At 45.1% G+C, this 19,070-nt stretch overlaps 1 protein-coding gene across 3 annotated transcripts in view; it reads left to right on the forward strand.

Annotated features, from left to right (window-relative positions):
• GALNT14 (polypeptide N-acetylgalactosaminyltransferase 14) overlaps positions 1 to 19,070 on the forward strand; it is a 1,224,485-nt gene that overhangs the window by 377,755 nt on the left and 827,660 nt on the right. For all 3 annotated transcript variants that reach the window (XM_086927980.1, XM_086927979.1, XM_086927981.1), the window contains exon 2: positions 17,470 to 17,639. In XM_086927980.1, coding sequence (XP_086784106.1) covers positions 17,470 to 17,639 — 170 coding nt within the window. The remainder of the gene's footprint in view (positions 1 to 17,469; positions 17,640 to 19,070) is intronic.

Genomic DNA, 19,070 nt, shown 5'->3' on the forward strand with positions numbered 1-19,070 from the left:
TCTCTATTATGCAAAAATCCTGGTTCTTGGTATTATATTGTTTCTTGTGCTCTAAAGCTAGCTCTAATGTATGCGCTGTTGTGTAGGCGTAAGCGGTACAAAAAAAAAACGATTAAAAAATGGTAAAAAACGATGTATTTAGGCCCAGATCTTTGTACTTCCTAACTGTGTAGGCTTATCACATATTTCAAACAGTGGAGCAAAAATTAGAGGCCTCATGCTATCAGAACTTCTGAAACAAATGTGTCCTTTAGAAGGAAGTTGTTTTGGGGGTATTTTGGGTTATGAGCACTGTCAGAATCCCTTTTCACTGGGCCACGGGGCAAGCCGGAGTTACAGGGCCAACTCGTGGTGGTTGAAGACTTTTACTCCATATGTCCCAGGCCCGAGCTATTATGGATCCGGCTCAACTGGGCCAAGCTCCCTTTTACACCTTACTCTGAGTTAGGTGGCATCGGACAAGCTGTAAAGGCTCCTTCGAGGGAAGCACAGATACAAATCACTGAACAAGAATCATAACTCAACATACAAGCAGTGTGAACAATGAATCAATGTCCAGCCAAATACTTGTTTTCATATAAAATGAAGTACACATGCAAAGGTAGACAACATTTAAAAGCAATAACACAATCTCCCTTGAGATTGGTGCTGTAGTGGTTGTGAGGCCACTCCCTGTTCCACTAACTTTAGTGTAACAAGTTTGATATTATTCTGCATTCACTGATTACCACATCCACTGAATGCACACCATTAGACCATACTCTCATACTCTAAAGTTCTGCCCTTTGACTCCTTTTAGAAGCTCAGTTACAAGAATCTACGGGCTCGCAGTACCTTTCGCAGTATGTCCTCTGGGGCCCCAAAGGCCCGGTTCATGGCATACCCGCTCCGGCAGTATGGAGCCCCGGAGCAGTGCAGCAAAGTCCTGCTTTGGATTTGCAAAGTCAGGCTTCACTTGGGCATAAGCAGCAGCACCAGGCGAGCGCAGAGTCTCTCCTCCAAACCACGGTACCGGTTGGTTCTAGCTATTATGGTAGTTCCCGCTCCGGTGATCGCACAGTAAGTCTCACTTCTCTTCAAGTTGGGGTGATCTCCTTGCTCCAACGGGGCTCGGGCAATGTCCTCTATTCTTTTGGCTTACTTAAGTGCAATTCGCAGTATACAGGCTGGATCCGCTTTGGTTACAGAAGCAGTTTCTTGGTCCCAGGACGATGGCTTGAACCCTTAGCCTCAGCATCTTCGGTGGCCCCTCCTGGCATACAGGGTTGCCACCACAGCACTCACAAGTCTAATTACGCTGATCTGGCATTGATATTCATGGTGACCCCTGTCTGTGACACACTGGGCCACCAACCATGAGGTCATGCAGGCCTGATGACCTCACAAACCTCGCTCCTCTGCTCACTCCATGTCGGCCCATCCTGGCACACGGGGATTACCGTCCAACACATGGGCTACGTCTCGATCGGTGCAAGAGCAGATTCCTCACACCCCGTACAGGGAGTCCTCATGATAGGCCTCCCCCTTTTCCTTGCTCCTTCCAACGCTCTCCTCTTCCTCACAGGGCACACTAGGCTTGGCAAGCAGGCAAGCGCTGGTGCTCCACGCTCCAGGCCAGATCTTGGTTTCCCTGGGTGATGTCACCTCATCTAGCAGGGAGACAAGCATGCCTTAGTCCCGAGTCCTGATCACAAGCAGACGTCTTTCAGAGTTTCCACTCCTCATACAGCCTGTCTGACTGCTCAGCAGATTATAACATTTGTGGTCTCAAACTCCCCTATTAATAATAATACTTTACCAGACATTAAATACAATAGAATGTTTGAGTCTTTGAAGTTTTATGATGGGGTTCTGCTTCTTTGAAATGGACATCTTTTCCATGTCTTCTCCCTGAAGACTGTCTGTAACAGCTCTCTCTTCCTGTGATGTGTCCAGGCCCCTTCCTTGTGATCTATCATTGAGTCCTTTGTAATGCACAGAGAAAGCCTGCCTCTCTCATCCTTCTGTAAATGTCCCCCCCCCAGATTACTATAATGCAGCAATACACACATCTGTCTTGAGGGGGGAGAGGAGGGCGGAATACAGTGGAAGGAGGAATTCCTCCACTCTTCATGTTTTCCACCAGGTAGGCCTTGGCTTCCTAAAATGGAACCCAGGTTGCTCCATGAAATGTACCAATGCAGGCACACTGTCACTCAGTGTATATCCACAGCACACTTACTGCACAGCACTGTTATCCTCATGCATTATGCCACCACAAGCAAAACTTAACTACATCCAATACACTGTTCAGTACTCCAGCCTTTCTGTATTGTACCAGAGTGTCATCATGCACACATTTACCATGAATGCACCGTACCACACTTCACCCCTGATGTAGTGCTTTTTTTGCAATCACAAACATGCACTCAGCACATGTTTCTATCACACACCCCCTTCCATATCAACCTTATGTAGGCCAGGGGTGAATTAAGCACACAGCAGCAGAACTTTTAAAATGGGGAGAGAGCCTGTGGCTTCACTCCAGTGACACAGGGTAAAAAGGTCCTGTTTACTACCACTGATCACTACATGGTATGCTGCCTTCACTGCATTTGAGTTGTTTAACTTCTGGAGAAGGCGGTAGCCTTCCACCACTATGATGGCAGCGCTTTCTCCCCCCTCCTGGTCCAACAAGACCACAATCAGTGAGACAGGTCTATGTCAATGCGCACACACATAATCCATGTTCGCCTATGAAAAAGAATCAGCTTTACGGATCCAGACAACAGTACAGTTAGGGTACAAATCTCTTACCATGCAGAGGACTGGTTCATCCCAACAATCACCAAGGCCCCTTTTATGAGCATAATGGAATTCCCATGTGGCAGTCATCTTCGCTCAATCATACATTTTCTGGTGTTCCTGCACTCAAATTTCCTTGAATGGAGAAATACCGGAACTGATATGGCCAGCTGAAAAAATCCTGCTGGCAAAATTGCATTGGGAATGGCTGCAGTGAATGCTGGTCGCATTCCCTCACCCTTGCCGGGCCTACTTCCAAGACATGGGGGAGCAAAATAATCAACCTTCCTGTTAGAAATTGCGTTACTGGTTGACTGGGGTATGAGCCCTGGTCAAACAGAACCACAATACTTCTCAGGGTAAGGTACATGCAAATCCCATATTAACCTGTGCTCAGCCCCCTGGTAGCTTGGCACAGAGCAGTCAAGCTTAAATTATAGGCATTGTGTAAGGTATTGTGCAACACTTCAAACAGTAAAACTGTGAAAACACCACACAAACATATCCCACACCAGGTTAAGAAATAGAGCAAAACTCGATAAATAAAACAAGACCAAACAAGAGAAATCCAATGAGTAGAACAGGAGATGTGCACTTTTAACCCCTTCCATGCTAATGACAAGGTCAACTCGTCATGGGCTTTACCTGCCCTGTGCTTATGACGAGTTGACCTTGTCACAAACAATGGGGATCCAGAAATATCAGCACAGGAGGGGAAAATGCCTAGCACCCAACGTGTTAAAGATTTCAGTAAAAATAGCACATAAAAGCACAAAGAGGCAACAGAGGTTATCTGGCCAGACCGAACTGGGATAAAATCACAAACTCAGGCTGACCGTAATGGAGCGTGGGCCGGGTATATGGACCCCTTCGGGACCATGGAACGGCAGTTCTGAGGAGCTGTGCGGTGAGGCTTTGCAGGTCTTCACGTCAGTTCCGATAAGCACCACAGTTGGACTTGGCAGAAGCACCTGCAGACCCACTTTTAAGTGCCCAGTGCTGGGTGGCACTACTTGGGAGGGCAGGACTCACAGATGGCAGAGTCCAGGTTTTGGGGACAAGATTGTTGGAAGCCTGTATTGTCTCTGAGGCTTCTGATCAGGAGGCCGTCAACTAGCATTTGGAGACACTCTGGGCAAAGTAGCAGCAAGCAGCACAGCAAGGCAGCGGTCCAGCAAAGTCCTTTTAGCAGCACAGCAGCCCTTCTTCCAGGTAGAGTAGACATAGGTCCAGAAGTGTACTGAAGTGGTGGTTTCTTAGGTCCAGCGTTTATACACAGTTGTGCCTTTTAAGTGGGGAGAAGGTTCGAGAGGCGTGCTTTTAAAGAGCACCAATGCCCTGCCTTCCTGGCCCTGGCTCCAGCCTAACTACAGAGAGTAATTTAACCCTTTGTGTGGAGACAGGACATAGCCTATACAAGTGTAGATGGGCTGGACCCACCTCCTTCCACCCATCCTGCAAGTGATGACCTGCTCAGTCACAGCTAAGCTCCTCATTGTGTGTAGCTGTCTAGGAGAAATACACTAGGCCCAACTGTCAACGACACCCAGTCATGTGACGCAGAGACAGGCTGCAGGCACCAAATGGCTAAGGCAAAAAATGCCAACATTCTAAAAGTGGCAATTTGAGAATTGCAATTTAAAACTTTACCATATGTTAGGATTTTGAATTGTTATTCCAGAGACACTAAACATGAAATGGTTACCTGGTCCCATTTGTAAACTACACTTATAAAATGTAACAAGGTAACCCGAATTTAGGAAAGCCTCGCAGTATTGAAAAACGAATTTAAGAGTTTTTCACTACTAGGACATATAAAACTTCAAAGTGCATGTCTAACTTTTTAAATACATTGCACCCTGCTCTCTGGGCTGTCCATGGCCTGCCCTATTAGCATTAAAAAGGGAGGTGTGTGCCCTGCAAACGTTTATTTTTTAGGTCGACAAGGCAGTTTAAAACGAATCCAGCAAAAAGTGAAGGGTAAAAGGCAAAAAGTCTGGGGGTGACCATGCAGAAAGGGCCAAGTACAACACTTCCCACACCCCTCCTGTCCTTCACACCATCTACTCCCGTCTCTTTCCAGCACTGGCCCCCTCGCACAGAATTACATCTTGCTCACCAACATGTAGCTGGGATTTCTACGTAGAATTTTGTCCATAAAATAGTGTCTCAGCTCAGTTATTACTTGTTCTCTTGGGTTTAACTCGTAAGAGGAGTAAGTATGTCCAGAGATATTAGTCAGAAATTGAAAGTCCGGCTATTCAAAATCTCCTAACTGGTAAACGCGCCCTAGGACAGCTATGCATGGAAATATGAAAGAAGCCAATATTTCTATGTCCCACACTCATGTGTGGACTCACCGGAAAGAGAAGCAGAGAGCCTTTGAAAACAAATAATGTTAGCAGGAGATGGATATAACTCCTTTTCAGTGTATTCAATTATTTACATTACTACTCTCAGCAATGTAATGGTTCTACTTGCAAATGACGGAATACCAGTGTGATTATTATAGGGCCCACTTTACATGCCTCCTTTGCCTTATCAACTTTGTCGGACCCTTGAATTGTTTAATTTTCATGACGTTTACAAAATTCTTGTGTCAGACACAGCGGCCATACATTGCCAGGAGTACTCTTACTACCTAAAATCTACTAATTGGTATACTATGCCAGGCAGGCAATACACATAAAGTTGCATTGTAGAAATTCACATTTATACGCACACTTCCTCCAAAACCTACTAATTATAGATGTGTTCTCTTCCCTCTCACATCTTTGAAATCACAAGGATTCCTTTCATGACACTAGTTTACTTCTCTTTTCCCTCCACTGGCAAGTAATTATATATACTTTCTTGAATAAGTGTATGTCAGTGTGTGAACATTTGTGAATACTGATGAGGTGAATCAAGTGTTTCAATTTATGAATGCAGATCCAACCTTTTGTGCACGTAAGTGAGGTGTTTAGCAAAATGTCTAATGAATTAAATTTGTTCTGCAAAGCAAGATGGCAAACCAATACAAATCCAATGCGGATGAAAGTATCTCAGGTATAAAATGATGTGTTGGTACCTAGGCTACCCTTGCTTTTGCACCATGATACATTTGGGCTGATTGGCTGTTAATTGACTCGTCCTTGCCTTGCTGCGGAATGACGCATATGCTCCAATTACCATAAAATCACTGACCTTTGTAGAATGGTGCGTGCACTTGCTGCAATCACGACACGGACACAGTAGGATGCGTAGTGCAGACGAAACTGAAACTCCCTGCCAAGACGTGCTGCATTTATTAAATGCCTGACGCAGGATGCCAGGTTAAACCATGGTACAAGATTCTCGCCACTCGCCTTGATAATATCGTCCCCCTCCTGATTAAAACGGATCAAGTTGGCTTTGTAAAGGGTAGGCTTGCTTTAGATAATGCACGTATGTTTACTAATATTATTTCCCTTAGCAAGAAATATAAAGTCCCCATTGCCGCTCTTTCGCTGGATGCGGAAAAGGCATTTGACCGAATCAATTGGCAATTTATGTTTCAGACACTCCAATGGTTTGGTTTTGGGCCCTCTTTTATTTCATATATTAGATTATTGTACTCCTGCCCTCGTGCCAGTATTTTTGTCAATAATCAGTTCTCCTAATACTTTTCATTATCTCGTGGTACAAGGCAAGGTTGAGCCCTTTCTCCCTTATTATTTATTCTTTGCCTTGAACCGTTCCTAGAGCGCATCCGCAATAATGACATGATTACTGGCTTTAAGTTTTCCTCTGTTCACACAAAACTCTCTGCATATGCGGATGATATCTTAGTCTACATGTCCAACCCTGTGGATTCATTACCTCATTTCATGTCTGAAGTCCATCTTTACTCTTCTATTTCTGGTTATAAACTCAACCTATCCAAAACTGAAGTTCTACCCTTAAACTCTGAATGCTCCCATTACATGTTTAGTGATACAGAATTTACTTGGTGTCCCTCCAAAATTAAATATCTGGGTATATGGTTTTCTTCTTCCATTAAGGATACTCTCAAATATACCTTTAATAATTTGATCCAGAAACTGCAAGCTCTTCTCCTCCTGTGGTCCCCGCTTTTTCTTTCCTGGTGGGGCAGACTGGATACTATTAATGATGATTACTCCCCATGTGTTGTATACATTATCCCTGCTTCCCATCAAAATTCCTAATGTTTATTTTTCCCGCATCAATTCTATATGTACAAAATTCCTCTGGAATAATAAACACCCTCGTATTGCCCTGCTTAAGCTTACCCGTCCTAAAACTGAAGGAGGTGTCCGATTCCCCCTTTTTAAAGCCTATCATTCCGCTTTCCTACTTAAACGATCGTTTTCATTGGCATATGATTTTCAGGCAACACCAGTTCCCAAATGGGTTCTTTTTGAACGCTCCCTTTTGAGGGATTTTTCTTTTCAACAGGTTGCTTTTATGTCCAACTGTTCTTTTATATCTCAATACCCCATTTTGAAATATTCACAAACCCTTATTTCTAATACCTTTTCTAAAGATGTAAACCCCTTGCAATGTTTTTTATCTTCCATTATTTGGTATAATACATTTCTCAAATATAAGGGTAAATCTTTTTACTACAAGTATTGGAAGGAGAAGAATGTATCATTTGTATATCAATTCCTCCATAATTTTAATATTGTTCCCTTCCAAGATTTGCAACTAAGCTACCAACTCCCTGATGCTCTTATTGGCGAATACACTATTATTGTGAATGCTATTCAATCCTACTTAGCTACTTTCACGCTTCCAACTGAGTCTCCCACTGTAACCCCCCCATCTCCTTTATATCCTTTGTTCTCTACCCACACTCCTAAGGCTGCTCTTGTTTATAACATTTTGCTTTCTGATGCTCCAACCCGTTCTAAATCTAATGTTGAACTTACTTGGGAAAAGGATTTATCTGTCTCTTTTTCCATTAATATGTGGGAGAAAATTTGGGCAAAGTTATTTAAAGTTTCTGCAGCTGCCCGTGTGACTCAATCTCTATATTTTGTATATAGTAGAGCAGTCATTACTCCCGTTAGCATTTGTAAATTTTCTCCTAATTCCTCTCCCTTATGTTGGTCATGTTCTAATGCTCCAGGAACGTTACTCCATTTGCTATATGAATGTGCTATGGTTTCCTCCTTTTGGAGTTCAGTTTGAAAAGTTTGCATGTCAATTTTTAAGTTTAATAATACTCTATCTTTTATGCATGTTTTTCTTGGATCCCTTTCGCCTGATATTGATATAACCTCATCTGAATCTAAACTGTTAGACCTTTTTATTGCTCTAGCCCTTAAAGTTATTCTATCGTCATGGAAATATAATTCCAAAATATCTTTATCCATGTGGTGGAATTTTATTTGTGATGAACATAGAATTGCTACTGTATCCTCTTCCTCCATTTCTCAAAAAATAAAATCTGATCTTATTTGGCTCCCCTTTGTTTCATATCTTTCCTCCACTACTCATTCTCACTTATTTAAATTTTCCTCTCTCTACTTCCTCCTTTCTTCTTTCTCTTCTTCTTTTCCTTCCTTTCCTTTTTCCGTTCTTTCCTTTTATTTTATCCTCCCCTTCCTCTGCATCTTCCTTTTTGCTGTATTTTATCATATACTAATATGCCTGATTGTATTTCCCTATTCTTGTTCATATATTTCCATTTTTATGGCATGTACTCTGTTCTATTTGCAAAATTCTTCAATAAAAATTTATTAAACAAAAAAAAAAAAAAAACATGGTACATACGATCATTGGGCAATGCAGGCAACCCTGCTCTCCACCGGTCGTCCCAAGTGATGGTGGCCTAACAGCCTGCAACACTACATCAATACATGATGACTGTGACAACCCACGGTGTTTCCAGTGGCAGCTGGCCCAGATCGGGGCTGGCTTGGCTGGGGGAGGGCATGGTGGGGTAAGAGGGTGTAAAAAAAAAAGGAAAAATTAACTTACCTTCTCGCTTCTGTCGTCATCTCTCCCCGTCTCTCCTGGCCGGAACAGGAAGCACCCAGGCTCCCCTAAGACAATCACAAAGCTGCAATGTAGTGTTCTGACTGGTCTGAGTGGTTCAGCGCTCAGTGTTACAGCAAACAAACGATGGACGGAAGGCTGATGATGCAAACATTCTCCCACAGTCAAAAGATCTGGGTTAAATCCATTGTTCTTTTGCCCACTTTGCCACCCCAGTTTGGTTCAGCGCTGAGGCAGGGGCTGTGATCCTGGGCATGTTCTCCATCCAGGCTGTAATGCAAACTGGGTGGAGAACATGCAAAGTGTGCATGATGGTTTGGCTGGCCCGAGACGACCGTCTAAACATTCATGTGCATTTACATAGTGCCCACCACTCCTCCCTCTAAAGAGCAGCCCCACCATGCCCCGCAAAGCTGCAGCAGCAGGAAAACGATAAAATGCGAATAACAAGTTATTATCATTTTATTTCTCCTTTAATCACTCTACTGAAATGCAGTGGGGCGACGCTTCTTCGCCTTAGCGGAGGAGACGTCACTGGATGTTTCTTCGAATGGTAGGCAGAATTTACCTCCTGGGTGTCGGTCCTTTACTCATATCGTGTTCTACGGCTCCTAACACACCGACGACGTGAGGCGTATTTGTTACTTCTTGCTTGTTGGGAGTCAAAGTGGTTTAGGGGTTTGGATTTATCTGCTCATAGGGGCTGGTGGGAAATGATGCCCATATTCACCCTGTGGGGGCATAGAGGCTGAGGCAGTGAAAGTGTTGGATTGAGGAATTATTCTACTTTCTCATAGAAATGTGTAAATGGTGCTATCCACGTTCTTGGCTTCAGTTACAGTTATGCGGATGACTGCCATCAAAGTCGTCACAAACCTGTCCATCACCACTTTAGCTTGGGGCCACCTTATTGTGATGCATCAATGCTTTGTATTCCTTGATTGTAGGTTTCCTGCCCATTCTTGGCTGTTGAATGGTGGGCAGTTGTTGGTGAAGATTTCCTCGATCATCCTGGCCATGATTTTCTCTACTTCCTGGATGCATTCCAATACTGATGTGTTTGGCACCATATCCACTTCCGGGTTCCATGAAAAGCAATCTATGTGAATAAGCATGTGCAAGCCGTCACTTAGGCTGCCAAAATCTGAGCTACTGCGGGACGGTGGGACCTTCCTCCGTAATGATGGGTTCTTGGGCTTCTGGTTGGCCTAACTGCCTGGCAGGCGGGGCTGTCTCTAACAACTTCTTCAACTTGTTTATATAGGCCAGGGAACCAGACTTTGCTTCTAAGCCTGTTTTTGGGTTTTACCACTCCTTGGTGGTCCCCGTGAGTTAGGTGAGTGGCTCAGTGTCTCAAGCTAGTGGGGAGGACTAGCGGAGGCCCTTGCATGAGACAGGTTTCGGCTGTCACCAAGATTTCTACACTAATATGATGCAAGTATTACAGTGTCATCTTCGCTTCTTTGGTGCAATGGGTAGAATGGCAGAGAAGACTGCTTCAGTCATGAGTTAATACTCCTTTAATGGCAATCTGTAAGCAGTCATCTCATTCCATGGCCTCCACAATGTCAGACAGGTACATGGGGATTGGCTTGGACTGCATAACAAGGAGGCGGACATACTCTTCGGTGTCCTGTACTTCCTTGACTTTCATAGGGGGTAGCTGGCCGAGCTTGGTGTGACAAGAAGTCTGCAAGTTGCAAGTGCCTGGCCAGTAATCTATGGTAAAGTTGAACTCTTATCACTGCAGAATCCACTTCTTGATTCTCTGCGGTGGTTTAGATGGCTAACCCCTGAATAATGGAATTACTGCATATGGATAGTGTAGAGGGGGAAAGGGTGGCACACAAGTACATTTAGACATGGCACCACCCTCAGTGAATTGTGATGGCCTTGCTATCTATTTGTGATTACTGTTGTTTGATGGGCGTGAGCATTCGGCTTGCACCGGCAACTCGTTCCCAATCCCCACAATTCAGACACTGGGACACTACAGCTCCCAGTCCGGCACGGCAGGTGTCCACTGCTAGCTGAGAATCTTTCCTTGGGTCGAAATATGCTAAGGTCGTATGAGCGGATAAATGATTCTTTTGTGTTGTAAAAAAGTTGCACTTGCTCCACTCCCCACATGCACAGGCTGGTGGACTTGGTGAGTTTGCCGGGGGCCTGAGATGTACAACAGATTCTTCATGAACCGTCAACAGTAAGTCACCATGTTAGGGAAACTGATACTGAGGTGGGACCTGAAGCATCTTGAATGTCTTTCACCTTTGCAGGGTCAGGCCCTATGCCACGATCAGAGAGCTAGAAGCCAAAAAAGCTGATGCTCTTTGTCAGATACTTACACTTTTCTCTGTGAAGTGCTAAACTGTGATCCCTCAGCTTAGCAAACACTGCCCGGAGATAGGTAAAAGGCCTGTCCAAAGTTGGGGCGTGTACCAAGATGTCATCACTCATGATTGGCATCCTAGAGATACTGGTTAACACCTCCTTGATCATGTGTGGAAGACCTAGGTAGCACTACATATGCCAAAGTTCAGTTGGGTATATCTCCAGAGACCCACGTGGGTGGAAAAGGTTGTTATGGAATGTGAGTCTGGGTGTAACGGTATCTGGAAGTAGTCTGACCTGAGGCCCATTTTGGAGAGAACCGCTTCAAGCTAAAGATCTCCCCAATGATGTCATCAACGGTGGGTGTCAGGTGACGTTCTCGTTTGATGGCCAGGTTAGGTGCTCTCATGTTGAGACAGATCTGCATGTCACTTGATTGGTATTTTTTTAGCTACTACGATAGGGGAGACCCATGGAGTAGGCCCTGTCACCTTGTCAGTAATACTGGTTCTTTGAGGTGTCTCAGCTCTTGCAACATTTAGGGGTGGAGATTATATGCTTTCTGCTGGTGGCAGAGTGCTACGGGTGCAATTGACTTGTCGATGTGCAGGTGGACAGCTTTGCCCTTGAGAGACAATATGTCGTCAAATAGGGGGGCAAATTATTGTGTACATTTATTGATATCCCAGGCGTGAATGGTGAAAGCGATTCTCATCAGTTTGAGATCTGGGTACTTTGGCAGCTTAGAAGGAAACCAGCACCTTCCTGGGAAACATAGACGTTGGGGTTTTTGCAGGGTTTGTATGAAGGGTGACTTCAGTGTGAAAGACTCCTGCAAGCTGCAGTGGTGAGCGGTTACCAAAAGCATAGACCTTGACTTTGGTGGAGCGAAGGGCAGGCATTGCAGGTAGGTTGTGGTACAGGTCTGCGGCCGTGAGGTTGATTGTGGCCCCTGTGTCAGTCAGAGCGGTGATCGGCTGGCCTTGGACTTAGAGGAGGCACATGGGTGAGACTGGGGATTTGTACAATGTGATTTGATGGATACACACCGTGGACCACTTCTTGCTCCCAGTCGTTCATGTTTTTTTCTGTCAATGTGTCGGGTACATGTGGCCAGTGCGGACCCTCTGTTTTGGCTGGATTGCCTACTATCTCTGGGTGGAGCACCACACTTTGGAAAAATAATTCAGTTTCCCGCATGTGGCATATTTCTAGTCTTGCGCTGGGCAGTCAGCTTGATCTGCGGGGTCGGCTTGGATTTGGATGTCTCTGGCTTCAACTTCTGGGTCTCCTTGTGGATGCCATTGACAGGCTCTTCCCTGATGGGCAATTGCGTTGCTGTGTCCATGTGGGCTGCCCTTGCTTTGGAGAGTTCTTTTGACCGGCTTAGGGAAAGGATGATCCACATCAACATGTTGGGCTACTGCAAAATGTGTTCTCTAACTTGTACAGATGAGCCTGGATGAACTGTGCCCATCCTCTTCATCTGGCAGGGTGCAAGTGCTCACCAGCTCTTTCAAGCAAATAAGAAATACATCTACTTATTCATCCAGTTTCTGCCGCGGCTGGTGGAGGAGGAAGTATTCATAGTCAGGGTTTGCAAAATGTTCAATGTTAGCAGAGATGGCGTTCTTGAGTGTTGTGTACGTGTGCGGCAGGCCCGCTTTGGTTTTTGGGGATCTTATGCACATCGGACCGCCCAGGTGAAAAAGCAGGGGACGCTTCCTGCCATCCTCAATGTCCATGAACTCAAAATATATCTTGAGGAGTTCCAGCCAGGCTTTCCATCATGCAGCTTGCATTGGCAGGGGGCCTTAACAAACAAAAGCCTCCAGGGCATGGGTGGATGTCATACTGGGGCAACAGCCGCTCACAAGTCACATATACCTTTGCTGACAAGGTGTAGGTAGGCTGCGTAGTACTCTCAGTGGGAGCAGGAAGCGTGGGGACTAGTGGCCACCCTATTCGGTGCCCACTAGGACGTGCGAGCTGCTATGGAGGACTGATATCGGCCCTGGAGGTGATGCAGTGGAGGAGCAGGTGTGGCGCAGTGTGGCTGGGGATCCTCAGGCTGGCAGGGCAGATTGTGGTGGCACTACATAGTGGCAGGGCCCCACAGAGAACAGGAGAGCGGATGAGGTGATCGGGCATAGGTGACAACTGGAGGGATGTTTGGCACTCAGGGAGGAGCAGGTGTGTCCACTGGAGCGATCAGGAGGCTGTCACTGAGACAATCATGATGAGGGTGAGAGGGGCGCCCTCCGTGCAAGTTGCTGTCACAAGCGTGTCTAGTAGGGAAGCAGGCTGCAGCGGTGAAGGCAGGTGGGTCTGCCCCACCTTCGAGGCTTGCAGGATGACTGGTCTGTGTGCTGGGCCATGCAAAGGTGAGGCGAACACTTAAATGTCTGACCTAGGTAGAGTCAATAAATACCACAGTAGCTGCCCATTATAGGTCAATTTGTTATATAGATACTTTTGAAAGACAATACAGTGAAAGTTTTTTGACTAACTTATTGACTGTGAACACATACATTAGACAGAATCATGGGAGACTCGTCTGCGCTTATGTTTTGGAAAGACACTCATATCTTCTTGACACTAAATCTCATGTCATGGAAAAGATGACTTGATCCTCTCGTCTCCTCATTTTATTCAAAACTGGTTGACAGCACTTGCTGCAGAATGAACGTTACTTACATTGGGCTCCAGTAAAGTCGATTAAATTCCACTGAGAGAGGAAATCACACTCCTCGCCTCCTTATAAATGCATGGTGAGAGTATATTGATTCCAATTTTGTCTTATGGACTGGCCAATTATTGGAACCGTCACGTTGCTGTAGTTGGTAATTTCCGTACTTACAAAAAAAATCAGATGATAAACTGTAATGTTGAATAATGGGTAAATCAGAAACAGATGGAAATATTTTTCTATCCTGAAGAAGGTCGACACAAGTACATAAAAGTTTGAAACATTAGTGGCCAATTCTTTCAAATATTCACACTCCTCAGTAGCTTAATGCTGATAGTGTTGTATGGATAATTTGTATCTGTGGCTTAATTATTTTGGAATGCTAGCTGGAGCATATAAATCTTAAGTCAATATAAGGCAGCAACCTTGGGTCGCCTCTCTGTGTCATTTTATGTTATGTGTATTTGTATGGCACGCATATCACCCACGATGATGTCCTGTTGACTTGGGAAGGAAGGTGCTGCCCTAACTAGAGCCTATTAGAATAACTAGGTTTTCAGCTGTTCACTGAACGCTAGGATTGAGCTGGTGGCTCTGTTATGAAGAGGAAGGTCATTTCCGGCTTTATGAGCCAGGTATGAAAATGAGCAACCGCGGTTCTTCAGAAGTGGGTCATATGGGCAAGCAGGATGCTGGCAGAGGGAAGGCGTCTGGTCAGTGTGTGGAAGCTGATGCAGTGGGTCAGGTATTTGATTGTGTATAGCCTTGTATTTATGCTTGAAGAGTTTTATGAAGGCACTTTGTGAAAGATGAGTAAGTGGAGGTTTTTAAAGGAGTTTGAGCGCAAGCATGGCTGCTGTGACCTAGAGCCTGTAGTTCAGATGTGTGTTGAAGCTGACTTGGAACGCATTTCCATAGTCCAGCTTGCTGGCGATCAGGGCTTGAGTGACAGTTCTTCAGGTGTTGAGCAGGTTCCCCCCACCCTGAATATTTTCCTGAGAAGTTTGAGCGTGTGGGAGGCGGAGGAGGTGACTGTGATAACCTGGCTCATCATCAAGATGTGATTGTCAATCAAGATCTCTAGGTTCTTGGCCAAGGATCGGAGAGAGGTGTCTTTTTCAAAGAATACTACCTCCATCTAGTTGGATGCTTGTAGCATTTGGCCTTCATCCAGTTTCTGACTTTGGACCTGCAGTTCACAGATATCTTCTGAGTGTTGGAGGTATCATCAGAGAGGGAGACCAAAATTTAGGTCTCAGGGGCGTACAAGATGATGCTGAGTCAGCGAGCTCAGACGTTGTTGGAGAGCAGGGCCAAATAGACATTGTAGTATATTCGGGTGAGTGAAGTGCCTTGGGGGATGCCACCGAGCAAGTTGAAGGCAGAGGTGGTTATGGGGGCAGGTTGAATGACTAGGTGCGTACAGAGAGGAAGGATCTGATATATTGGAATGTGGGTCAGAGTATTCCATATTCGTGGAGGCATTGGATGACTATGTGGTGGGAGACTGTGGTGAAAGTGGCAGAGAAGTCCAGGAGGATGAGTGGCAGTGTGTCTGCCTTGTTCATGATACGTCTGATGTCATCGGTGGCGGTAATGAGGATAGATTCAGTGCTGTAGTTGGGCTAAAATCCGTATTGGGAAAGGTCCAGGAGGTGGTTGTTGTTAAGGGACTCAGCCAACAGTCATTTGTTGACAAGTGTTTCCAGGACGTTTGGTGTGTAAAGTAGCAAGGAGATGGGTCTGTAGTTTGCCAGTGTCTCAGCATCCACAGAATTTCTTTTCAGTTGAAATAAGATGGTGGCATGTTTCCTGGCATATGGGAAGGTGACAGTGATGACAGAGTATCAAAGGACAGTGCTGATGGGTTTTAGTCCTTTGGTGATGATGAAGCCTGCCCAAGCATCCTGTGATGCTCCCAAGTAGATGGAGTTCATGGTGTTGGTGGTTTCCAGGGAAGTAATGATAGGCCAGCAGGTTCAATGTGTTTTCCATCGTGTTCATTTTGTCTGGTTGGAGGGCAGCAAGGGTAGGAAAATCCAGTTGGTATGTTGTGTATGGTGCTGATTTTACTGCTAAACTTCTGTGAGGGCTAGGTTAATAGATCATTTGAGGAAGTACCTGTCGTGGAGCCAGTTGCAAGAGGCGTGAATTCCTTCACTATCGAAAACATTTATTTAGAGTTGTTGGAGCTGTTTTCAATCTGATTGGTGGGTCTGTGATGTTGGTCTTCAACCCCGAAGGCTGATCTGTACACGTGTCTGTCATTGTTGTTGTGGTGTGTCACTATTAGCATTCCAGCTGTGTTCATTGTTTTATGAAGGATGTAGGTCATTTGTGTGCAGTTTGCTTGCGATCTACTCCTTTGGGTTATGATTATTCCTAGCAGGGCCATGGTGTCTGCGCAGGAGGTGATCCAGGAGTTAAAGCTGGTGATAGATTAGGAGAGGTCATCTAGATATGGTGGGCAGCAGGTTTATAATTCAGATTTCCTCTGGGATCTTGTTCCAGTTGTGTTGGGTGGTTTTAGTGAGTGTAGTTCCATAATTCCATGGTAGGTGGAGGTTGGATTGGATTAGAGAGTGGAATGAGCTTGTCCTCTGTGATTTCAGAGAAGTCTGCAAAAAGAGGGTGGAGGAGATGTCCGGTGATGTGGGTGGGGTCCTTCACTGAGTGTGTACACATATTCCAGGAGTTTGTTGGTCTTTGGGTCATTGTGGTCCTCCAGGTAAACGTTAAGGTAATTGAAGGGGATTAAGGAGCTGAAGTCAAGCACCAGTGGGGTGATGAAGTCCCCCATGGTGTTTCTGAAGTTGTGTCTGGGTCCAGGAAATCTGTAGAGCCAGGCCCTTCCCAGGTTGGATTTGCTTGAAATGTTGAGTTTGGAAGGAAGGTTATCGAGATGGTCACTGGGGTTTACCGAAGTGATGGAGCGTTGAATATTTTCTTTATAGTTGATGGCTAGTCCTCCTCCAGGTTTGCCCTGTCTTGAAATCTTGTAGCCAGGAGAGATGGCCACTGCGAACGGTGGTTGTGGGTGTTGGGTGCAACCTAATGAAGGGAAGATCCATGGATAGGTTGTGCAGGAAATCCCAGACTTTAATGGTGTGTCTGACAACTGTGCAGGTGTTGAGTAGGAGGTGTCAGGGTGGGGTGGATGCTGCACTTCAAGGTGTTAAGCAGGGCTTGGTTGCGTGTGTGGATGCAAAGGGGTGGCCCAGGCATAGCAGGCACGGAGATGTGTGGAAAAAGGGCAGGGGGCACAGGAGAATGAACTTCGGGTACTTTTTTCATTGTTAGCAGTGCTTGAGCAGGATAAATGCATTTTTGACTGAAGTATGGAAAACTGTTGCACCTTTCTTGATTGCAATCATGTTGTTCTTTAGTGTGCTACTGTAGCTGCGACTTATTTTAGCGAATCAAGTGAAAGATCAAGTTACATTGTTTTAGTTTGGAAGAAATGTTTTTAAAAATATCTGCCCTTTCTTCGTGGGATTTCCTAAAGTGATTTGTAGTAAAAGTTGGGCAGTTATTGTGCAGTGCCATGTTGCCACTTGAGCTTGTAGCTTGACATTAGGCCATAGGTTTAGATGAAAGAGCTCTTGGTGACTGATGTTTTATAGTGAGCGAACACTGTTGAAGATTAACTGACCGCCCTGACTGTCCTTTCCTATGCGCAGGGCACGGATGTTGACTGGGATGATCTCTGGGACCAGTTTGAAGAGAGGCGGTACCTAAGTGCACAGAAATGGCGGGCCGGAGAAGACCCTTACAAACTCTACGCGTTCAATCAGCGAGAGAGTGAGCGGATCCCCAGTGATCGAGCCATTCGAGACACTCGACATGTCAGGTAATTTCATTCTTTCCAAAATTGCTTCTCGACACTGTAAACACCTAGCAATAAGAGGGTGTAAACACATAGCAATAGGAGGGTGTAAACACCTAGCAATAGGAGGGTGTAAACACCTAGCAATAGGAGGGTGTAAACACCAAGCAATAGAAGGGTGTAAACACCTAGCAATAGGAGGGTGTAAACACCTAGCAATAGGAGGGTGTAAACACCTAGCAATAGGAGGGTGTAAACACCAAGCAATAGGAGGGTGTAAACACCTAGCAATAGGAGGGTGTAAACACCAAGAAATAGGAGGGTGTAAACACCTAGCAGTATGAGGTTGTAAGCACCTAGCAATATGAGGGTGTAAACACCTAACAATAGAAGGGTGTAAACACCTAGCAAGAGGAGGGTGTAAACACCTAGCAATAGGAGGGAGTAAGTGATACTGCATAAGGTAAAGTTCTGCTGCTATAAGAGCTTTTAGTGTACTTCATGTGTTTGTGTTTTCTAAACTTCATGCCGTTAGTCCAAATAGCCTGAGCCCTGAGGCACCATCTTTATTGCAAAGAACATTACAAGGCCATGCTGTTTGCAGGAATGATCCAAGCTTTTATTGCTAATGACATATACCACAGCCCCCCGACCAGAGTTAAAGTAGGTCCCAGGGTCAGCTGCCCTTTGCTTTCAGCACTGGGCCTGGCAAGAGGGTACCCCCTGCACCCAGAGATGCTGCCTATGGATGAAGTGGTCTCTGCTCCCCTGTCTTCCCACAGTGCACATGGCCAGGATGAAGCCCAGCCGTCGTGTTCAGAGCCTACTCCGTCTGGCAAAAGGTTCATTCGAGTGAACTCGTTGGTGTTGATGTGATATGTGTTAAATACCGAATCGGTATGATTCGGTATTTAAGAATCGGTAATCTGGGATTACCTACATCGGGCCCTTAGACTTTAAAGTATCTGGTTCCACTGATCCACGTTCGCGCTCTTTTGTGCAGTTGTCTGAGACAGTGTGAGGCATTTTATATGTGTATGCAGTTATCATGCCTCCTATTCTTTTCAACCAATCTATTCTGAGTTGATACTATATTAGTAGCATTTTAAGGATATTTTCTTTTATGGTGATCTATTATTTGAGGTTTTAAATCTGTGTATTGGCCTCGGATCTTGTATGGATTTCAGCTATCTGAAGTTTTTAATCTTTTAAGCTGTGTAAAGTCTTCGGTTTGTTTTTCGTACATTTACTGCTGGCACATCTATATTTTATTCTGCTCCCTCTAGTGCTGTTTCTTTCTTTTCACTGTACTGTTAAATCCCTTTATGGTTTTAATGAACTGAAAGAAAGGTTATCCATCTTAATAATTCACTTTCTCACACATGGGCATTAAGCTGTGAGCTGATACTCGTTTTTCTACAAACTTTTCTTTCAGATATTCCCATATTACAGCCC

This window comes from Lissotriton vulgaris, chromosome 6, assembly GCF_964263255.1.
Source record: "Lissotriton vulgaris chromosome 6, aLisVul1.2, whole genome shotgun sequence".
NCBI lineage: Eukaryota > Metazoa > Chordata > Amphibia > Caudata > Salamandridae > Lissotriton > Lissotriton vulgaris.